At 37.2% G+C, this 16709-nt stretch overlaps 1 protein-coding gene across 1 annotated transcript in view; it reads left to right on the plus strand.

The window, feature by feature from the left end:
* LOC105823750 (dihydropyrimidine dehydrogenase [NADP(+)]-like) overlaps window positions 1–16709 on the plus strand; it is a 141138-nt gene that overhangs the window by 105261 nt on the left and 19168 nt on the right. Inside the window, exon 3 of the mRNA XM_012661011.1 lies at window positions 4376–4519. Coding sequence (XP_012516465.1) covers window positions 4376–4519 — 144 coding nt within the window. The remainder of the gene's footprint in view (window positions 1–4375; window positions 4520–16709) is intronic.

Consider the following 16709-nt stretch of genomic DNA (forward strand, 5'->3'; position numbering starts at 1 on the left):
GACTAGTGCTATTAGCCAACTTGCAGCCATTCTCATAAAAATTATGCAATTTAAACTGGAAGATACAAGTGCCTGCTTCTATTAGAAACAAGGACCCTTTTCTACTTCATAATATGCTCAATTACCTTTAGATTGATCCATGAATAAATTATAATCCAAATAGACTTCTTTACCTTAAAGCTTTGCTGGCTTAAGGTATCATTGTTGATTCATTATGTTGTCACTTTTCTATCGGCAATGTAATGCTTTCTATATCTGGATAGAGACAGTTTTAGTGTGAGATACTGTTATCTTTAAATGAGTAGGATTTAGCTTTTCTGGTGAGAACAAATTCATCAATGATGAATCCCTGGAGAAACTATTGAAACAAAAATCACACCATTTCTGAGCTTTGTTCAGTTCATCAGTTACAAAGCAGCTTTTGATAGTCCTAAAGAACTTTTTCCTTTGTTTAAGAAATATAGCATGAGGCTCAAAACCCCTTGCTTTGAGTTACCGCAGGCTACAACTTTTTCTGCAAGAAAATAATGAATGGAGAGGAAAAGCTCCTGCTGCTGGCTCTGTCAGGTCCTGCTGCTTCTCCTCCTGCAATAGGAAATCAATTAACTACATGTTCAGGCAGAGATTTGAACTAAATGCTTTATTAATCATCACTGATTGCACACATACACAGTGGCCAACTATGCATTCATCTTCACTTTTTGTTAGCTTTGTTTTGGTTCTTTTTCTTTTCTTTCTTTCTTTTTTTTTTTTTTTTACAGGATCACAACACAAATGTATGCCTAAATTTATTATGTATGAAGGTGATCTTCTGGTACAGATGAGAACTGATCTTTTATATTTTCAGAAAACTTAACTTTTAAAATGTTCAATACCCTAATATCCACTTTAATGCATAAAATATGTTTTTTTAAAAAACACTTAAATTTTCATACTAATTAGGAAAGCAAAATGCCTATGGCAGCCTTGAAGTTTTGAAAGCTGGTATATACCTTGGCCTTTAGGATCTCCACATAGCAGTGATGAATCACACACAAATGAACCCAAGTTGATTCGGAGATGCCTGGTGGAAGGTTGAGGGAATGGGCACTGATAATTTGCGTGTATGCACTCTTTCAATTTAAAGAAAAATTTGCCAAGTTTTCCTGTTAGTCCATCAGTTCTTCTAACCAATGCACGAGGAAAATCCTACAAGAATGTTTATGTTAAGTTGAGAACCTCTCCTTAGGACTGATTATAAATGATGAGCATGTGAGAATCATAGCACTATTAGTTATGAAAAGGCTGCATGGCATAATTTATATATGGCAAATGTGGTCAACCATTGCAAAAACTTACAGAAAATATTAGGCTGTTAGATGTTTACTCAGGCTGTATTTCATTCAGTATCAAGGGATTTTCTTTTTTTTTTTTTTTTTTTTGAGACAGAGTCTCACTCTTTTGCCCAGGCTAGAGTGCCGTGGCATCAGCCTAGCTCACAGCAACCTCAAACTCCTGGGCTCAAGCGATCCTCCTGTCTCAGCCTCCCGAGTAGCTGGGACTACAGGCATGTGCCACCATGCCCGGCTAGTTTTTTCTATATATTTTTAGTTGTCCAATTAATTTCTTTCTATTTTTTAGTAGAGGCGGGGTCTCGCTCTTGCTCAGGCTGGTTTCGAACTCCTGAGCTCAAACAATCCGCCCGCCTTGGCCTCCCAGAAAGCTAGGATTACAGGCGTGACCCACCACGCCCGGCCAAGGGATTTTCGAATATTTATTATTGTTACTGCCACTGTTGGAACAATTTGAAATCATTATGAAACCGCCCTTCACACAGGTCAATAATGGGGTGCAAGTGGAGAGCTACGGTAAAGGCCTAGCTAAAAATAATGCACAGGCCTAGCTAAAAATAATGATAATAATTAGTAACTGTCCCCCTATAATTGCCACTCCAGAGCCACACAGCTGGTGGTCATAAAGATTCTTAACTTTCTCTATAGATAATATCACCTTTTTGAAACCTAAAGGTAATTTTTAAGATATCTTCCAGGCTCCGAATTCAGTGGATTGGTTGGCCCACCCAGACCAGTGGCCCATACCAAGAAACCGACTCAACTGGAATTGTGACCCCAGGGGCTAAAACAACACAAGAAGATGATTTCTACACCCCTATAATTTTGCCCCAATTAACAAACCTAATTGCCTAATCCCTTGCCTGCCAAACTATACTTAAAAACCCTGTCTCCCAAATTTTCAGGGAGGCGGATTTGAGAAATTTCTCCTGTCTCCCCGCATAGCACTATGTGGAGTAAACTCTTTCTCTGCCTTGCAAACCCTGCTGTCTCAGCGTATTGGCTTCCTCTTGGGCATTGGGCATGGGAACCTGGTTGGGCGGCAACAATTATGCTTTAAATTTAATATTCACTCTGTCCATTTGGAGAAAGAAGAATCTAAATGGAAAAAAAAAAAAAAAGACCTCTCCCCTGATCTATATTTAAAAGAAAATACATAAAAAGTTCCAAGAATGATTTCTTTTGAATGGCCTTTACAAAACTCTTAGGTGAAATTTGATGATGTTGAGTAAAGGAAGACCCAATCAGAGAACCGGGATAATGGGTCAGATTTTCATGGAGCTTGCCAACGTGAGGGTTCTGCTAAAACCAGAGGTCATGTGTTTCAACACTTAACCATTCTTGATAACCTTCAAGTATATTAGATTAGCACCGAGGTGGCTTTGATGTATAAGAGAAGTGTGGAGAGAGGGACATTTTGACAAGATTTATATCATGTGGATGTGCATTCACCACCTTATGAGGTGTTATCTGGACCCCAGGGGCATTTCTTTGCCACCAAGTGTAATCCTTAATACCTCATCTGCCCCAGGAAAAAGTCATTTCATAAGATGACATTTCCAAACAAGCAGTATCTTTTCTATATTAAGGAGGCTTACATATGGTAAGTATTGAGGGTTTGTTTCATATTGTTAGTTATTACAGATGAAGTATAATTCTAATATAATTGTATATAGATTAATTTGACATGACATTGTTTCCATTTACTTGACTTGTCAACATAATTATAGTGAATTGATAATGGAAGTAACAATCTTAGATATTTCCACATAAATATATTCTTTGCTCATATAAATTTCCAGTTGTAGTTTTCAGTTTGGCTTAATTGGAACATGGTTTAAGTTTAGTTTACCTACTCTGCTGAGATCTCTAGAGGATCAGAGAACTCATTTTCCTGGGGCATTATGCAACCTGGCAAGTGGAGGCCAATGTTTTAAAACAAATGTGATTTTTCATCGAAGTACTTGCTAGGTCAGAGATCAGGATGACCTTGGAGTGCTGTAGTTTTCCAAACCTCCGTCAGCTAGATGAATGGACTTTATTTTGCAGGAGAGAGAGGGTGTTTTTGCAGTCTTATGAAAGAGACCTAGCAATTCCAGATTACAGGTTGACACAAAACATTTGGAATTCAGTGGTGTCTATCACCAGCAGTACGTATCAGTAAAAGTGAAGATCAAAGGTTCTAGAAGAGGGGAAGGACAAAGTGAAGAGGAAATAATTGTGGGATAATGAATGGTATGAGGGCATTTTCATGTTAACTTGAAACCACTTAGCATTTTTCCATGACACCCAGGTATCTTTCTAAATGAACTTTATAAAGTACAATTGAATAACCTTGAGATTTAAAGCTTCGTGATGTGATTTTGAATGCTGAAGGAGTTTAAGCACTGTGATATTTTCTCTGCTTTTCATTTCTATCTTTGCCTCCTTCATGCAAAATAAAATTTATTTTCTGTACAGAGAAATCAATATTTTTACCATTTTGTTTTTCAGCTATTCCAGTAAATTGCAATCAACATTAGTTACAGTCTTTAAAGAGATGTAGTAAGAATTTGAACACAATAAAATAGAGATACAGATTAGAACTTTGGAAAAGTACCTTTGCTATTGACAAAAGCATTTGTCAGGGACTACAGCTGTGTCTATATCCTGCTAAAAACCTGATGAAGGGGAAAAAAAGCATCAATAGGTTTCACCTTCTGTCTATACAAACCAAACAAATGGTTTAACTAATGGCTATTGTTTTAAGTGAATGGATTTGGTTTGCCACTGTGAACTTTATTTAGAAATGTATTTTAATTAACATTTGTATATCTAATACGTATTTGGGAAAAGAATTGTGCTCTTGTTTTCTTTTTAATAATTAATGGATTATAATATCTAGAAGACTTAGTGGTCCAAGAATGAACAAAGACTTTGTTATAGTATACATGAAACAATCTCCAGACACACATTTGTGTGTTGATATTATTTACATGTTTGTATCCTCCCATTTTTTCTTGTATAAATTAATACACTTTCTTATTTGTGTGTTTTCCTTTTAGAAATTGCCAAGTTTTGGACCTTATCTTGAGCAGCGCAAGAAAATCATAGCAGAGAACAAGATTAGACTGAAAGAACAAAATGCAGCTTTTTCGCCACTTGAGAGAAAGTGTTTTATCCCCAAGAAGCCTATCCCTACTGTCAAGGTAAAAATTAAGCCAAATATATAAGTATGTCTATTTTACTGTTCAGATATATAAATATAATTTAAATGTTCATTTACCGCTTAAATGTATCACTTATTTTGTTTCTAAAATATACCAAAAGTTTTAAAAATTCTGTCTATGGTGAAAAATGCATTTAAATTATAGAATATCCTTTTATTTATATATTTTATATTTTCTTTGTATATTTTATACTTTTTAGAGCACTGTCAAGCATGCATTTCACAGAAATTTTTGTATATACTAAATCTGTCAGAAGATATTAAGGTGAATTTTTTGTCTTCTCATAGTTATAAAAATTATTTTAATTCACAATTAACTCCAAGAGATCTCATATCAGTCATACAACACAACCAAATGATCAATATGCTGCAAGCATCAATATCAATATGATACCTTACATTTTGGAAAAACTTTCTTTGGTCCAGCCTCTGGAAAGCGTGTACCTTTGGGTGTCAGGAGATTATTTTCTGAGTAATAACAAAAATTACCATTAAGATGGAATTGTACGTATAATGTTACCTTTCTCGCTTTTTTCCTTAAACTTCTTATTTTGAAAGAAATGTAGAGTCACATGCAGTTGTAAGAAATAAAACAGAGAAGGCTTGTGCACCTTTTATCCAGTTTCTCTAATGTAGCATGTTGTGAAACTATAGTACAGTATCACAACCAGGATATTGACACAGACACAATCTACCAATCCTATTCAGATTTCTCTAGTTTTACTTCCACTGGGGGTTGTGTGCGTGTGTGTGTGTGTGTGTGTGTGTGTGTGTGTGTATTTAGTTCTGTGCAATTTTGTCACATATGTAGGTTTGTGTATCCACCACCACAGTCAAGACACAAACTGGTCCCATCACCCCCTGTATCCTTCAAGTTGCCTTTTTGTAGCCACACCCACTTTTCTCCTGCCCTTTTTTAACATGGAATTGTTTTAAAGCAATTATAATGAAAAAAAGTGGGAGGTGTGTTATTGGATGGCATTTCTCTGAAATCACCATCACTGAAATGTGATTTACAGTCACTGAAATTCTTTCTTCTCTGTTTGGTGACAATCTACTCCCACATCTCCATTCTCTGTTTGATACATCAGCTGAAAAGCTTGCTCTTAGGTGCTCTCAAGTAGACCTTGCTGAAATTTATCTTTAGTAGTCAACTGGAGATTGGAACCCTTAAAAATTCCATTTATCTATGCAAAAAAAAAATAATGTGTCTCATGCTTAAAACAGTGGAGTTTAGACTTGATGTTGCAAAGTTTCAATGACATAGAGTTCTGAAAGAAAAAATGGACGTGGCTGACCACAAAGTCTCCCAGCACTTCAATGTCATAATTCCAAATAAAACGAACACTTACAGCTTTTAACAGCATAATAGACCCAAACAGTCTCTTGAGCTGTCCCTGTTAAATTATTTGTGTGCTACTAAAAGGATAAGCGGAACAAGGATGGGAACAAGCAAGCAAAAAGGCCAGATCCTGTAGCCCTTTACAAGCCTTTTTCCCTCATATTTGGCTATGATTGATGTATGGTTTGGGGATATGCGGAAATTCTCCAAGTTGTCCCTCTTCTTAATTGATTTAAATTAAGTGTAAGGTGTCCATCTCTAGGCATCTTTTCCTTATGTGGAAAATTTTCAAAAGAAAGATATTATTTATATTTGAAATAAAGGAAGTGCAAGGTGATTATAAAAGCATTTTGACCATTTCTAGCCCTCTAATCCTTCGGGCAGTGTATTAATAACCTAGAAGTAAAACCAAACCAAATCAAACAAACAAAAAATCTACTGTGGTTGAATTAAAGACAGTAGATCACTAGTCCAAAAAATTATCAAATTCAGAAGAATTAAATAAACCAAAGAAATGTGAAGTCTGGAAAGTAGATAAAGATTTTTTAAAGTATCAAGGAGAGATAAAGAGTCTTACTAAAAATAGTACTTACTAAAAATAGTACAGGCTTATACTCCTCTCCTAAGTTACCTCACTTTAGAGGTTACCCAGCAAGAAATATCTTTGGTATTACGTGTTACATCAGCCTCAAGACATTATAGATACCATCTTACCAGCATCTTTGACCATATCAGTGTTGACACATTAAATGACTGTTGTGTAGATTTGCCCAGTGTCCAGTGGATTTTCCACTACCTTGGCCCTCTCTCCAAGGTTACCCATTTCTCCTGTTGTGATTTCTAGGAAGATAGCATACCCTGTCAGAAAACATAATGGCAGCTGATAATGGTGGGGTTTGCGGGGCAGGGGGCATTTTCATTTTCTATAAATTTAATTATCTCATTGGAAAATGAGGAATTAAATTCGTTATAATAAATGACTGCTCCTTTCATCTTGCTTTCTACAAGGCTTTATAAACAGTGAGGATAGCATATGTTTTATAGGAAGAAGGAAGGGATAGAGGTCTTTTCTTGTCCCCAGAGATATCCATGGATCCATTTTCAGATGACCCCTGATCTCTGGGTCATGATGTTGTCACTAATAGTGAAATATATATGTGTATATGATTGTATTTTTAAAATTATAGCAGTTGTCGCCTAATAAGATACACTTTCACTCCTATTTCAGTATGACTTTCCAGAGTGGGAGAGAAAGTTTATCTCCTGGAAACACCCACGGAAATATGTAGAAACTAACAGCTCTAATAAGCTTACAACTATCCCAAACATTATGGATGTTATATTTAATACTCAAAAATACTTGAGATAAGTGCTATATTCATCTTCATTTTAAAGATGAGAAAAATTGAGGAACAAAGAGAGATTAAGTAATCTGATCAAGTCACATAGTAAATAAGTAGTAGGGTGGGGAATGGAGGTGAGATTGAGAATGGCTGGCTTTGGGGATTCAAAAGATTGACTCATATTTGGGAATAATTAGAGAAGTTTGGATCATTTCTAGAAAATATTTGGAACAGACTAAAGATAGCTCATGGAAGATGAGGGCTTCAACATGGAACCATGGGAAGGTCATAACTAAGGGAATTGGGGGACATATGGGTTTTGTCACAGTTGTACTCATAATCACTTGATTTAGAATGAATATCTAATAAGAGACCTGTAAAATGAAACTACTGGACAAGGAATTCTTTCTCCCCTTTCCTTCCTCCCTCTCTCCCTTCTATAGTTTCGTTTATTTGTTTTGTTTTGTTTTTGTTCTAATGTTCAAAACACAAAGATTAATATAAAAATTACTCGTAATCCTACCACCTAAACTTAAGCACTACTAAAATTTAGATTTACAAAATTCTAGTCCCTTTTCTATACCTAAGTGTAATTTTTTTTATTTCAGCATATTATGGGGGTACGGATGTTCAGGTTACGTATGTTACCCTTACCCCCCTTACCCCCAAGTCAGAGCTTCAAGTGTGTCCATTCCCCAGATGGTGCACATCACACTCATTATGTATGCATATATTCCCCTCCACTCCCCTCCCACCTGCCCAACACCCAATAAATGTTATTCTTATATGTGCACTTAGACACTGATCAGTGAAACCAATTTGCTGGTGAGTACATGTGGTGCTTATTTTTCCATTCTTGGGATACTTCACTTAGTAGAATGGGTTCCAGCTCTATCCAGGAGAATACAAGAGGTGCTATATCACCATTATTTCTTATAACTGAATAGTACTCCACGGTATACATATACCACATTTTATTAAGCCACTCATGTATTGATGGGCACTTGGGTTGTTTCCACATCTTTGCAATTGTGAATTGTGCTGCTATGAACATTCGAGTGCAGGTGTCTTTCTTATAGAGTATCATTTGTTCTTTTGGGTAGATGCCCAGTAATGGGATTGCTGGATCAAATGATAGTTCTACTTGTATCTCTTTGAGGTATCTCCATATTACTTTCCACAGAGGTGGTACTAGTTTGCAGTCCGAGCAGCAGTGTATGAGTGTTCCTATCTCTCTGCATCCACGCCAACTTTTATTGTTTTGGGACTTTTTGATAAAGGCCAGTCTCACTGGAGATAACTGATATCTCATTGTGGTTTTGATTTGCATTTCCCTGATGATTAGAGATGTTGAGCATTTTTTCATATGTTTCTTGGCCATTATTCTCTCTTCTTTTGAAAAGTTTCTGTTCATGTTCTTTGCCCACTTTTTGACAGGGTTGTTCGATTTTTTCTTGCTGATTTTCCTGAGTTCTAAATAGATTCTGGTTATCAGCCCTTTATCGGATGTGTAGCATGTGAAAATTTTCTCCCATTCTGTAGGTTGTCTGTTTGCTCTTGTGACAGATTCTTTGGCTGTGCAGAAGCATTTTAATTTGATCAGGTCGCATTTATTTATTTTTGTTGTTGTTGTGATTGCCTTTGGGGCCTTCTTCATAAATTCTTTGCCTGGCCAACAAATATGGAATACTGATTCTCCTACTCATTTTTTTACATAAAAGTCTCATAATAATGTATGTATTGCTTTCGTTTTACATTGCTTTAATGGTTTTATAGTATTTCACAATAAGAACTTATTATTATTAATTTTTAAAATTAACCTATTGTTGAACCTTTAGGTTGTTTTCAAAATTTTAAACAAATAATGCCAGTATAACTATTACTGTACAGAAATATTTGTGTAGACCTCATATTGTTTTCTCAAGAGAAAGCTTCTCTTTCTCCTGAGTCCTCTCTCTCAATGAACACCACCCTACCCACCCTCTTATCTAAGTGAGAAACCTGAAATTCAGCCTAGAGTCCATCACATTACTCATCCTACTCATGAGCCAGTCATCAATATCTATGATTTTTCTCTCTCACATTTCCCTCCTATTATGATCTTTCCCTATTGCTGAAGCCTTAGTGCAATTCCTTACATGTTCTTTCCTTGATTTCTAAAATATCCCATTACCTGACCTCCTGCTTTCTTGTGTCATTCTTAGCTAATCCATCCTCCAACTATGATGAAACATTCTTTCTAAAATGCAGATCTGATTGTTTTACCCCTTGCTTAAAATTCCCCCATCATAACTATGGTCTTAAGTTAAACTCCTTAGCACAAAGCCTTCAGACCATCATATTTCAGCAGCTTCGGTGGAATGGTGAAAAGTAGAATCCAGGAGATGGCAAGTTGAAGAATGAATAAAGGTTGAGAAAGTAACAACAAAATGTGTGGAATATTCTTTCAGCAGCTTGAGAAAGATTAGAAGGAAAATGGGAAGAAGAATAGAATAGGGGGAAATGTTGCTTTGTTTACATGGAAATAATTTAAGCTTAAGTATATTTATATGCTAAGAGAGAATAGCTGAAAGTGCCCAAAAGGGCGTGATTAAGGAGGAAATGGAATCCAGACATTAAGTTTTCTTGGATGAGAGGTGAGACAGCTCATGAAACTGAATTTGGACTCCCCAGTGTCATTTTAGTAAACAGCCATATTTAAAGAGAGTAACCATAAAAAAGTCTTAAGAAGATATTTCCTTCATTGAAACACAAAGCAAAGCTTATAAGATTTTAGCAGCCTACATTTACTTTAGAAGAATTTCCTGAATTAAGCATGGTACCACTCTGTCACACTGTCTAGGTTCCAACTATGGCACTTCCATTCATATTGCTGCATGAACTTGCCTCAGTTAACTAATCTGTGAAATGGAGAGAATAAAAGTATCTATCCCATAGGCTTATAAATTATATGATGTGTGAAATGATTTTAGCTTGGTGTTTGCACCAAATATAATATGTCCTAAATAAATGTTACTTACTATTAGCTATACTGGTAGGAATGGACTGAGTGAAGCAAATAACAGGTTAACGTGAGTATCCAGTTCCATTTTCTAATTAGATGAACTCTAGAATCAAAGTGGGACTACATAAATCTTCGGAGGCCAACCAAGTTGTAAGTTTTGAAGAAACCCACATATTTTCCAGGAAATCTTTATTGCATATCTACCATGAGACAAACAGCATACTAGGAACTGAGTATCTGTAGAACAACAAATAAAACAGACCCAGCCTCTGTCCTTGTAAAGCATGCAGAACAGAGACAGGTGTTAAACAAAGAATGACACTAGCAATATAAAATTATCTTTGTGATATGCACTATATAGAAAAAGTACTGGATGTATGGAGTCTCTTTCAAAATGAGACCTAATTTAGATTGAAGCGGCCAATGAGGCCTCCCTGAGGAAGTGGAATTTAAAAAGCCCTATACAGTAGGTAGGGATTACAAGGGTAAGGGGAATAGTGAATGTTCTAGATGAGCCATAATGTGGTCCCGGATTTGGTGAGTGGCCATGGTGATGGAGACAGAGGATATTGATAAGGTCTAGTTAATTCTTCCTCCAAGACTTAGTGATTCTCATTATACTTGAGTGGTAGAGATAGTAAGAAGTTGATGTATAGATTTCTGATGTTTCCATAGAGATAAAGACAAATAAAAGTTAAAGAATCAGGGCTTGTTCTTAGTGTTTTTAGGTTTGAAGGTTTTTGTTGGTATGGGATAAAAAATTTAGATTTGATTACATTGAAATTGATAAACTGAAGGGAGTTGGGGGCCTGTGCTAGAGGATATAAAGAAGAAAGAACTGACATTCAATGCCCACTGTCTGCCAGACGCAAGATGGAAGCCTCACATATATTTTCTTATTTCGTACTTAATCTAATACCCGATGAGAGAGTCGGGAGTTCTGGGGGAGCAAATGTGAAGAAGTGATCAAAGAAATAAGGGAATAACCAGAAGAGAACGATGGTGTGGAGGAAACCCCAAAAGGAAGAAGTTTTAAAAATGAGTATGTGGTCCAGGAGGTCAGAGCACTTTGCATTGTTTGTACTGTTTCATTTTGTCTCCCATATGCAATCAATGAGATTATAACCTCTAGTAGGCAACAATTGTGATATTTATCCATATATCCATTTTTTCATTGATCCAATAATCACGAAGGTACTACCACTATGTTCCAGTACTGTAACAGTCCCTGGCATGACCCAGCAGTGAATAAAATTCCAGCTCTCATGGACCTCACATTTTAGGAGGGAAAAACAAACAGTAACAAATAAAAAAGTGAACACATAATATGTCAGATGTTGATAAGTGTAGTGGGGAAAATAAAGCAGGATCAGAACAGAAGTTACCAGAGAGATTGGTCAGGGAACATCTGCCTGATTAATGGCATTTGGGTAAACACCTAAAAAAGTGAGGAAATGAATGATGTCGACATCTAGGGGAAGAGCATCCTATGCAGAAGGAACAGAAAGTGCAAAAAACCCTGAAATATGAAAGTCCTTGGCAGGAAACCAGTGAGGCTTTTAGAAAGGAAAAATGATGTGATCTGAATTATTTTTGCAAAGGATCTTTCTGGCCACAGTGTTGATATAATATCCTAGTGGGGCAAGGGCGGAAACAAGGAGACCATTTGGAAGCCTATTGTAACAGCCCAGGCAAGGGATTGGCAGGAGGGAGAATAAATGTGAGATAATGTGAGAAGGCCTCAACTCCATTGTTTTAGATGAAAGAATGTGTGTGAAAGTATTGTATACAGCACGGGTCTATTCAAATGCAAGAAGCCATGGTTATTGTCATTTTCATACATGCCCTTTCGCCCTTTATTTTAGACCCCATCTGGGTGGCATGGCTGTCTGATTGTTTGGTCTCCACTGAAATTAACAGCCACATTCCCTTTAAGAGTCATTTTCTCTCTGTAAGTGCACCAGACATTGCTTCTTGCCTTTCACTGTTTTTTCCTAGCACACATACCCAGGCACGCTATGTACTTCCCTCTGCCGATGCATTATTACTTTTGTGTTTTCCCTACAGTGTTTCTTCTGTTCTTGACATACCATTTTTTCTGCTTCCCTTCTTCCTGGAGGGCCTGGGTTATCTGTTTTCGTGCTTAATATTTTCTCTGTCCACCCATCTGTTTATTTTAGCTTGTTTCTTCCCTCCTCTCTGCTGGCCTCTTTATAGATTCCTCTGTTCAATAGTTTAAACTCCATGACACTGCTTTGTTTATCCTCTCAGCTTCCACAGTATATTATTCCCCATCTGCTGTAGAAAGAGCCCCAGTGCCCCACAAAGTTAACTAAGCCCCTCTTGTCTGAACAAGTTTTTCAGTCATGCATTCAAGTTTCTAATCTACCCTATCTTCCCTGATTATGAGTGTGACAATATTATTTCTAAGCAAGCCATGCACAATAGATCGCATCTTTTGTTCTTACTTCCTTTCAAATGCCTCAGATGTGATTTAATGGTCTGTTGCTTCAGAGGTAGGCAGTCTCAATATCAGCCAGTCAGCAAGTCTTTACTGAGTATTTGCTATGTGGCCAGCAGTGTGCTAAGGACTGTGGGAGACTCCAAAGCCATACAAGGCATTGTCAAAGGCTCAAGGATTTTTGGGATCTCGAAGTAGATGTAGCACTAACAAGTATTTTTCATGCACTTAATGCAAACCAGGAATTGTGAATAGAAACTATGAATACAACATGAATTTTAAAAAGAAAGAAGTCTATCCTTATGGAGCTCATAGTCTAGCAAGGGAGAAAGACACATGTTAAAAATTATTTACAGTTCAATCAAATATGTACAAAATGCTTTGGGAAAACAGAGGAGTGAAAGGGATTAGTTCTGCCTCGGGTAATTGTCGAAAGCTTCACAGAGACGGTGATATTTAAAAGGGAGTTTAATAAATTAGCGTTAATTAAGCAGAGAATTAATAATAAAAGCTAATATTTATTGGGTACTTATGAGGTTTCAAGCACTGCTATGTGTTTGTGAATTAGTTCGTTTAATCTTCACAATAACCCTATGAGGTATTTTTATTATTCCTATTTTACTGAGTAAGTAATTGACAAACAGAGAGGTTAAATAACTTGCTCAGGGTCACACAGCTAGGAAGATATCAAAGCCGAGTTTTGATTCCGAAGTGTAGCTCTAGAACTTGGGCCAATATGTACTATCCTCTGCTTTCCCTCATGAACAAAAAAGAAAAGGAAAGTGGCATTTCAAGCAAATTGGTATGTTTGCAAAGCATAGCATTCAAACATACTTGTAATACTATGCAGTCATGGGACCTTAAATCTAACACACAATCCCTGCATCAAGCAAGTAGTGACCTCTAAGTCTAAACTCGTTCTTTTGTTTAATAGGAATTCATGTAAAGGACAGAACTGAGAAGCAATAATGAGGAAAATAACTAGATTTTCTTGATCGGTCATAACAACATGATATAAAAAAGCAAGGGGGTAGACTGAGTAAACTGCTAAGAATTTCAGCTGGAGCATCAGGGATGGTTATTCCCAATTGTACAGGTGACTACAGGGGGTCTTTGCTTGCCAACACACCAGCTTGCTGCTCCTTGCCCCTTAGAAGCTGAAAAATGGCCTCAGAGGCCCTTGATCCTGCCCCCAGCATTGAGGATCTGGGGCCCTGGGGACAGCCCAGCATCCAGTTGATTTCCTCTTTATCACCACCGCATTTTGATTTCTGATTCATAATGACATAGGACTTACCATGCATGCTGCCATATTATGGAGCTACCTATTCTGTGAAGGAAACAGAAAGACAAAAGATTCTGAGGAAGAAGAGGGTAATCAAAAGCAGTGCTGGAAGGCTAAAGGGAAAGAATGAGATAAAAGAAGAAAAAGAGACCTGGCCTCCTGCAATGGGCGTGAAGGTTTCCTTCTAAAAGATGAGCCAGGGCCTTCTGCAGATGCTCCTGGCATATTCTACAGGTTCACCTGTGCTAGAGAAAAGAAACCAAGCAGTGATGTCTATAGGAGGCAGTTTTGTCTCCTCGCTGAGAGAACTGAAGTGACAGCGTGCACATTTGGCCCAGCTAAATGAGAAACGTGCTTCGTTCCCAGGCAGCATATAACAGAGACTTGAGAGTCTGCCAAGACTTATAAAGTCCCCCGAATGCTTCCCACTTCTGTTGATATATATGAGAATGAATTCTCATTCTCTTTGTGAAGCCAGGAATGTATTTCTAACGTCTTTGAATTTCTGGGTAAGAAAATGAATGGTTTAGGGGCACTAGTGATGTTTTCATCTCTTCTCCCTGCTGCTTCTACTAAGAAATGGACTGCTTCTCATAAGACTGGCAAGACAGTGTTGGCAGGACACCGGTCAGCCCAATCGAGTGCTTTATTATTTCAATTGAATTGTGAAAGGAAGGAGAAAAGTACTCAGATAAAACTGTAAAACCATATTAGATAGTATGGAGCATAAAGGGGAAGGCACAGAAAGAAAAATAGTGGAGGACTTGCCTAGCAACTTTCAGAAGAGAAAATAGAGAAATTTCACTAGAGAAATAGGCTGGGGACACTGTTAATATTCTCAATTGTCTGTATACCAACAAATTGCAGACGAAAATCATCCAACTGAACTTTAAAAACTAAACAGAATTTGGTAAAAATGATCCCTTAAATCTTGTGGGGATTTTCTGAGATGTGATTTCAGACTGGAACATGGCAATGGAAACGTGTATCTTGTTTGGAATAAATAGGTCTAATGGAAGGGCTGGGGGAGGAGCAATATCTGTCAGAAAGATGTACACGTGCATAGAAATTCACAAACCTGAAGGTGAGGCATGGAGAAAGCAGCAGGAGGGGAGTGGAATGAAAGAAAAACAGAAACGTTATCCTGGGACTACATCAGAGACTGTGTAACCCGATGGTTGATATGGACAGCAAGACAGAGGAGTGACAAAAGCCTTGACAGACTTCAGATGGAAATCCCACTCCACTAAACGTGAAACATTGGAAAAATTATTGAATTTCCTTGTTGGAAATTTAATCTTACAAAAGAGAGAGTGAAGCAATGAGGGGGCTTGTTGCTTCGGCTTATTTCTGGCTCCTTTTAAATATCTGCTTGAGGAAAATGGCAGCTAAAGGAATCTTGAAGGAAAGTAACCATTCCTTGTTAACTTAGAGTTCGCTAGGACAAGGAAAGGAGATCTGAGCTTAGATATTCAACTATCCCACTTTTAGTAAATCTAATTTCAGGAAGTTCAGAGAAAACAATAGATACAATCTCATAGTCAGCAGCTCTAAGCTGAAGATTGATCAAGAAGAATAAGAAGTTGACAAGCGGAAATTTGATGACCTAATGATTAAGTTTCCCAAGGAGTGAAAAAAAAGCTTTGCATTTAGAAAACTCTGTGTTCAATGCTCATATGAGAAAAGACAGATCACATTACCAATGATAACATACAAGAGTGGCATCAAGATTTCAGGATGGGCCAGACAGTGCAAAAGTCTCAAATGATCCTAGTTTGGCGAAAATATTAGGAAAAATAGAAATATCTTTTGTCTATTAAAAGTAAAAAGGAGAAAGCGTACCCACTACTTAGAGCAGGTAGTACACTGTTAACTTACAATTAGAGAGAACTGTTCTACTCCAGTTATCTTTCTAGAATCTCTATAGAGAATGCTCTTAGAACTGAAAAGTGTAGGAAAACAAATTTGAGAGTTATGGCTGAGTAGTACTCCATGGTATACATATACCACATTTTATCAATCCACTGATGTATTGACGGACACTTGAGTTGTTTCCACATCTTTACAATTGTGAATTGTGCGTTAAAGCCTAAGAAGGCTAAGGATATTGTATAAACACACGTAGCTTCATTAAATGCCTTTAAATACGAAGTGTCCAAATTGCTACTTTAAATTCTGAGCCCACCTCACGTATTAATATGCTCTCTGGCCAACCTACAACTTCATTTTCTGGATCATAGTTTGTTTCTGCCTTCCCATCTCAGCATATTCAAGCCGAGTCCTCAGTTATCAGAATTCTACTGAATTTAAACTCAAGACCCCCTTTTCTAACTGTCCAGTACTCCTCCTTACCTCCTATCTCAGAGAACATCATGTAGGATATCAAGAATAAATTGCATACTATGTTTTTTTTAAGATTTTGCATTCTGCTTTTTTTTATTTCAGCATATTATTGGGGTACAAATGTTTAGGTTACATATATTGCCTTTGCCCCACTCGAGTCAGAGCTTCAAGTGTGTCCATCCCCCAGACAGTACGCACCGCACCCATTATGTGTGTATATACCCATCCCTTCCCCCCCGCCCCTCCCCCCTGCCCAAAATCCAATAGATGTTATTCTTGTATGTGCATTTATGTGTTGATCAGTTAATACCAATTCGATGGTGAGTACATGTGGTGCTTGTCTTTCCATTCTTGGGATACCTCACTTAGTAGAATGCGTTCCAGCTCTATCC

This window comes from Propithecus coquereli, unplaced genomic scaffold (assembly GCF_000956105.1).
Source record: "Propithecus coquereli isolate 6110/MARCELLA unplaced genomic scaffold, Pcoq_1.0 Scaffold7, whole genome shotgun sequence".
In the NCBI taxonomy this organism is placed as follows: domain Eukaryota; kingdom Metazoa; phylum Chordata; class Mammalia; order Primates; family Indriidae; genus Propithecus; species Propithecus coquereli.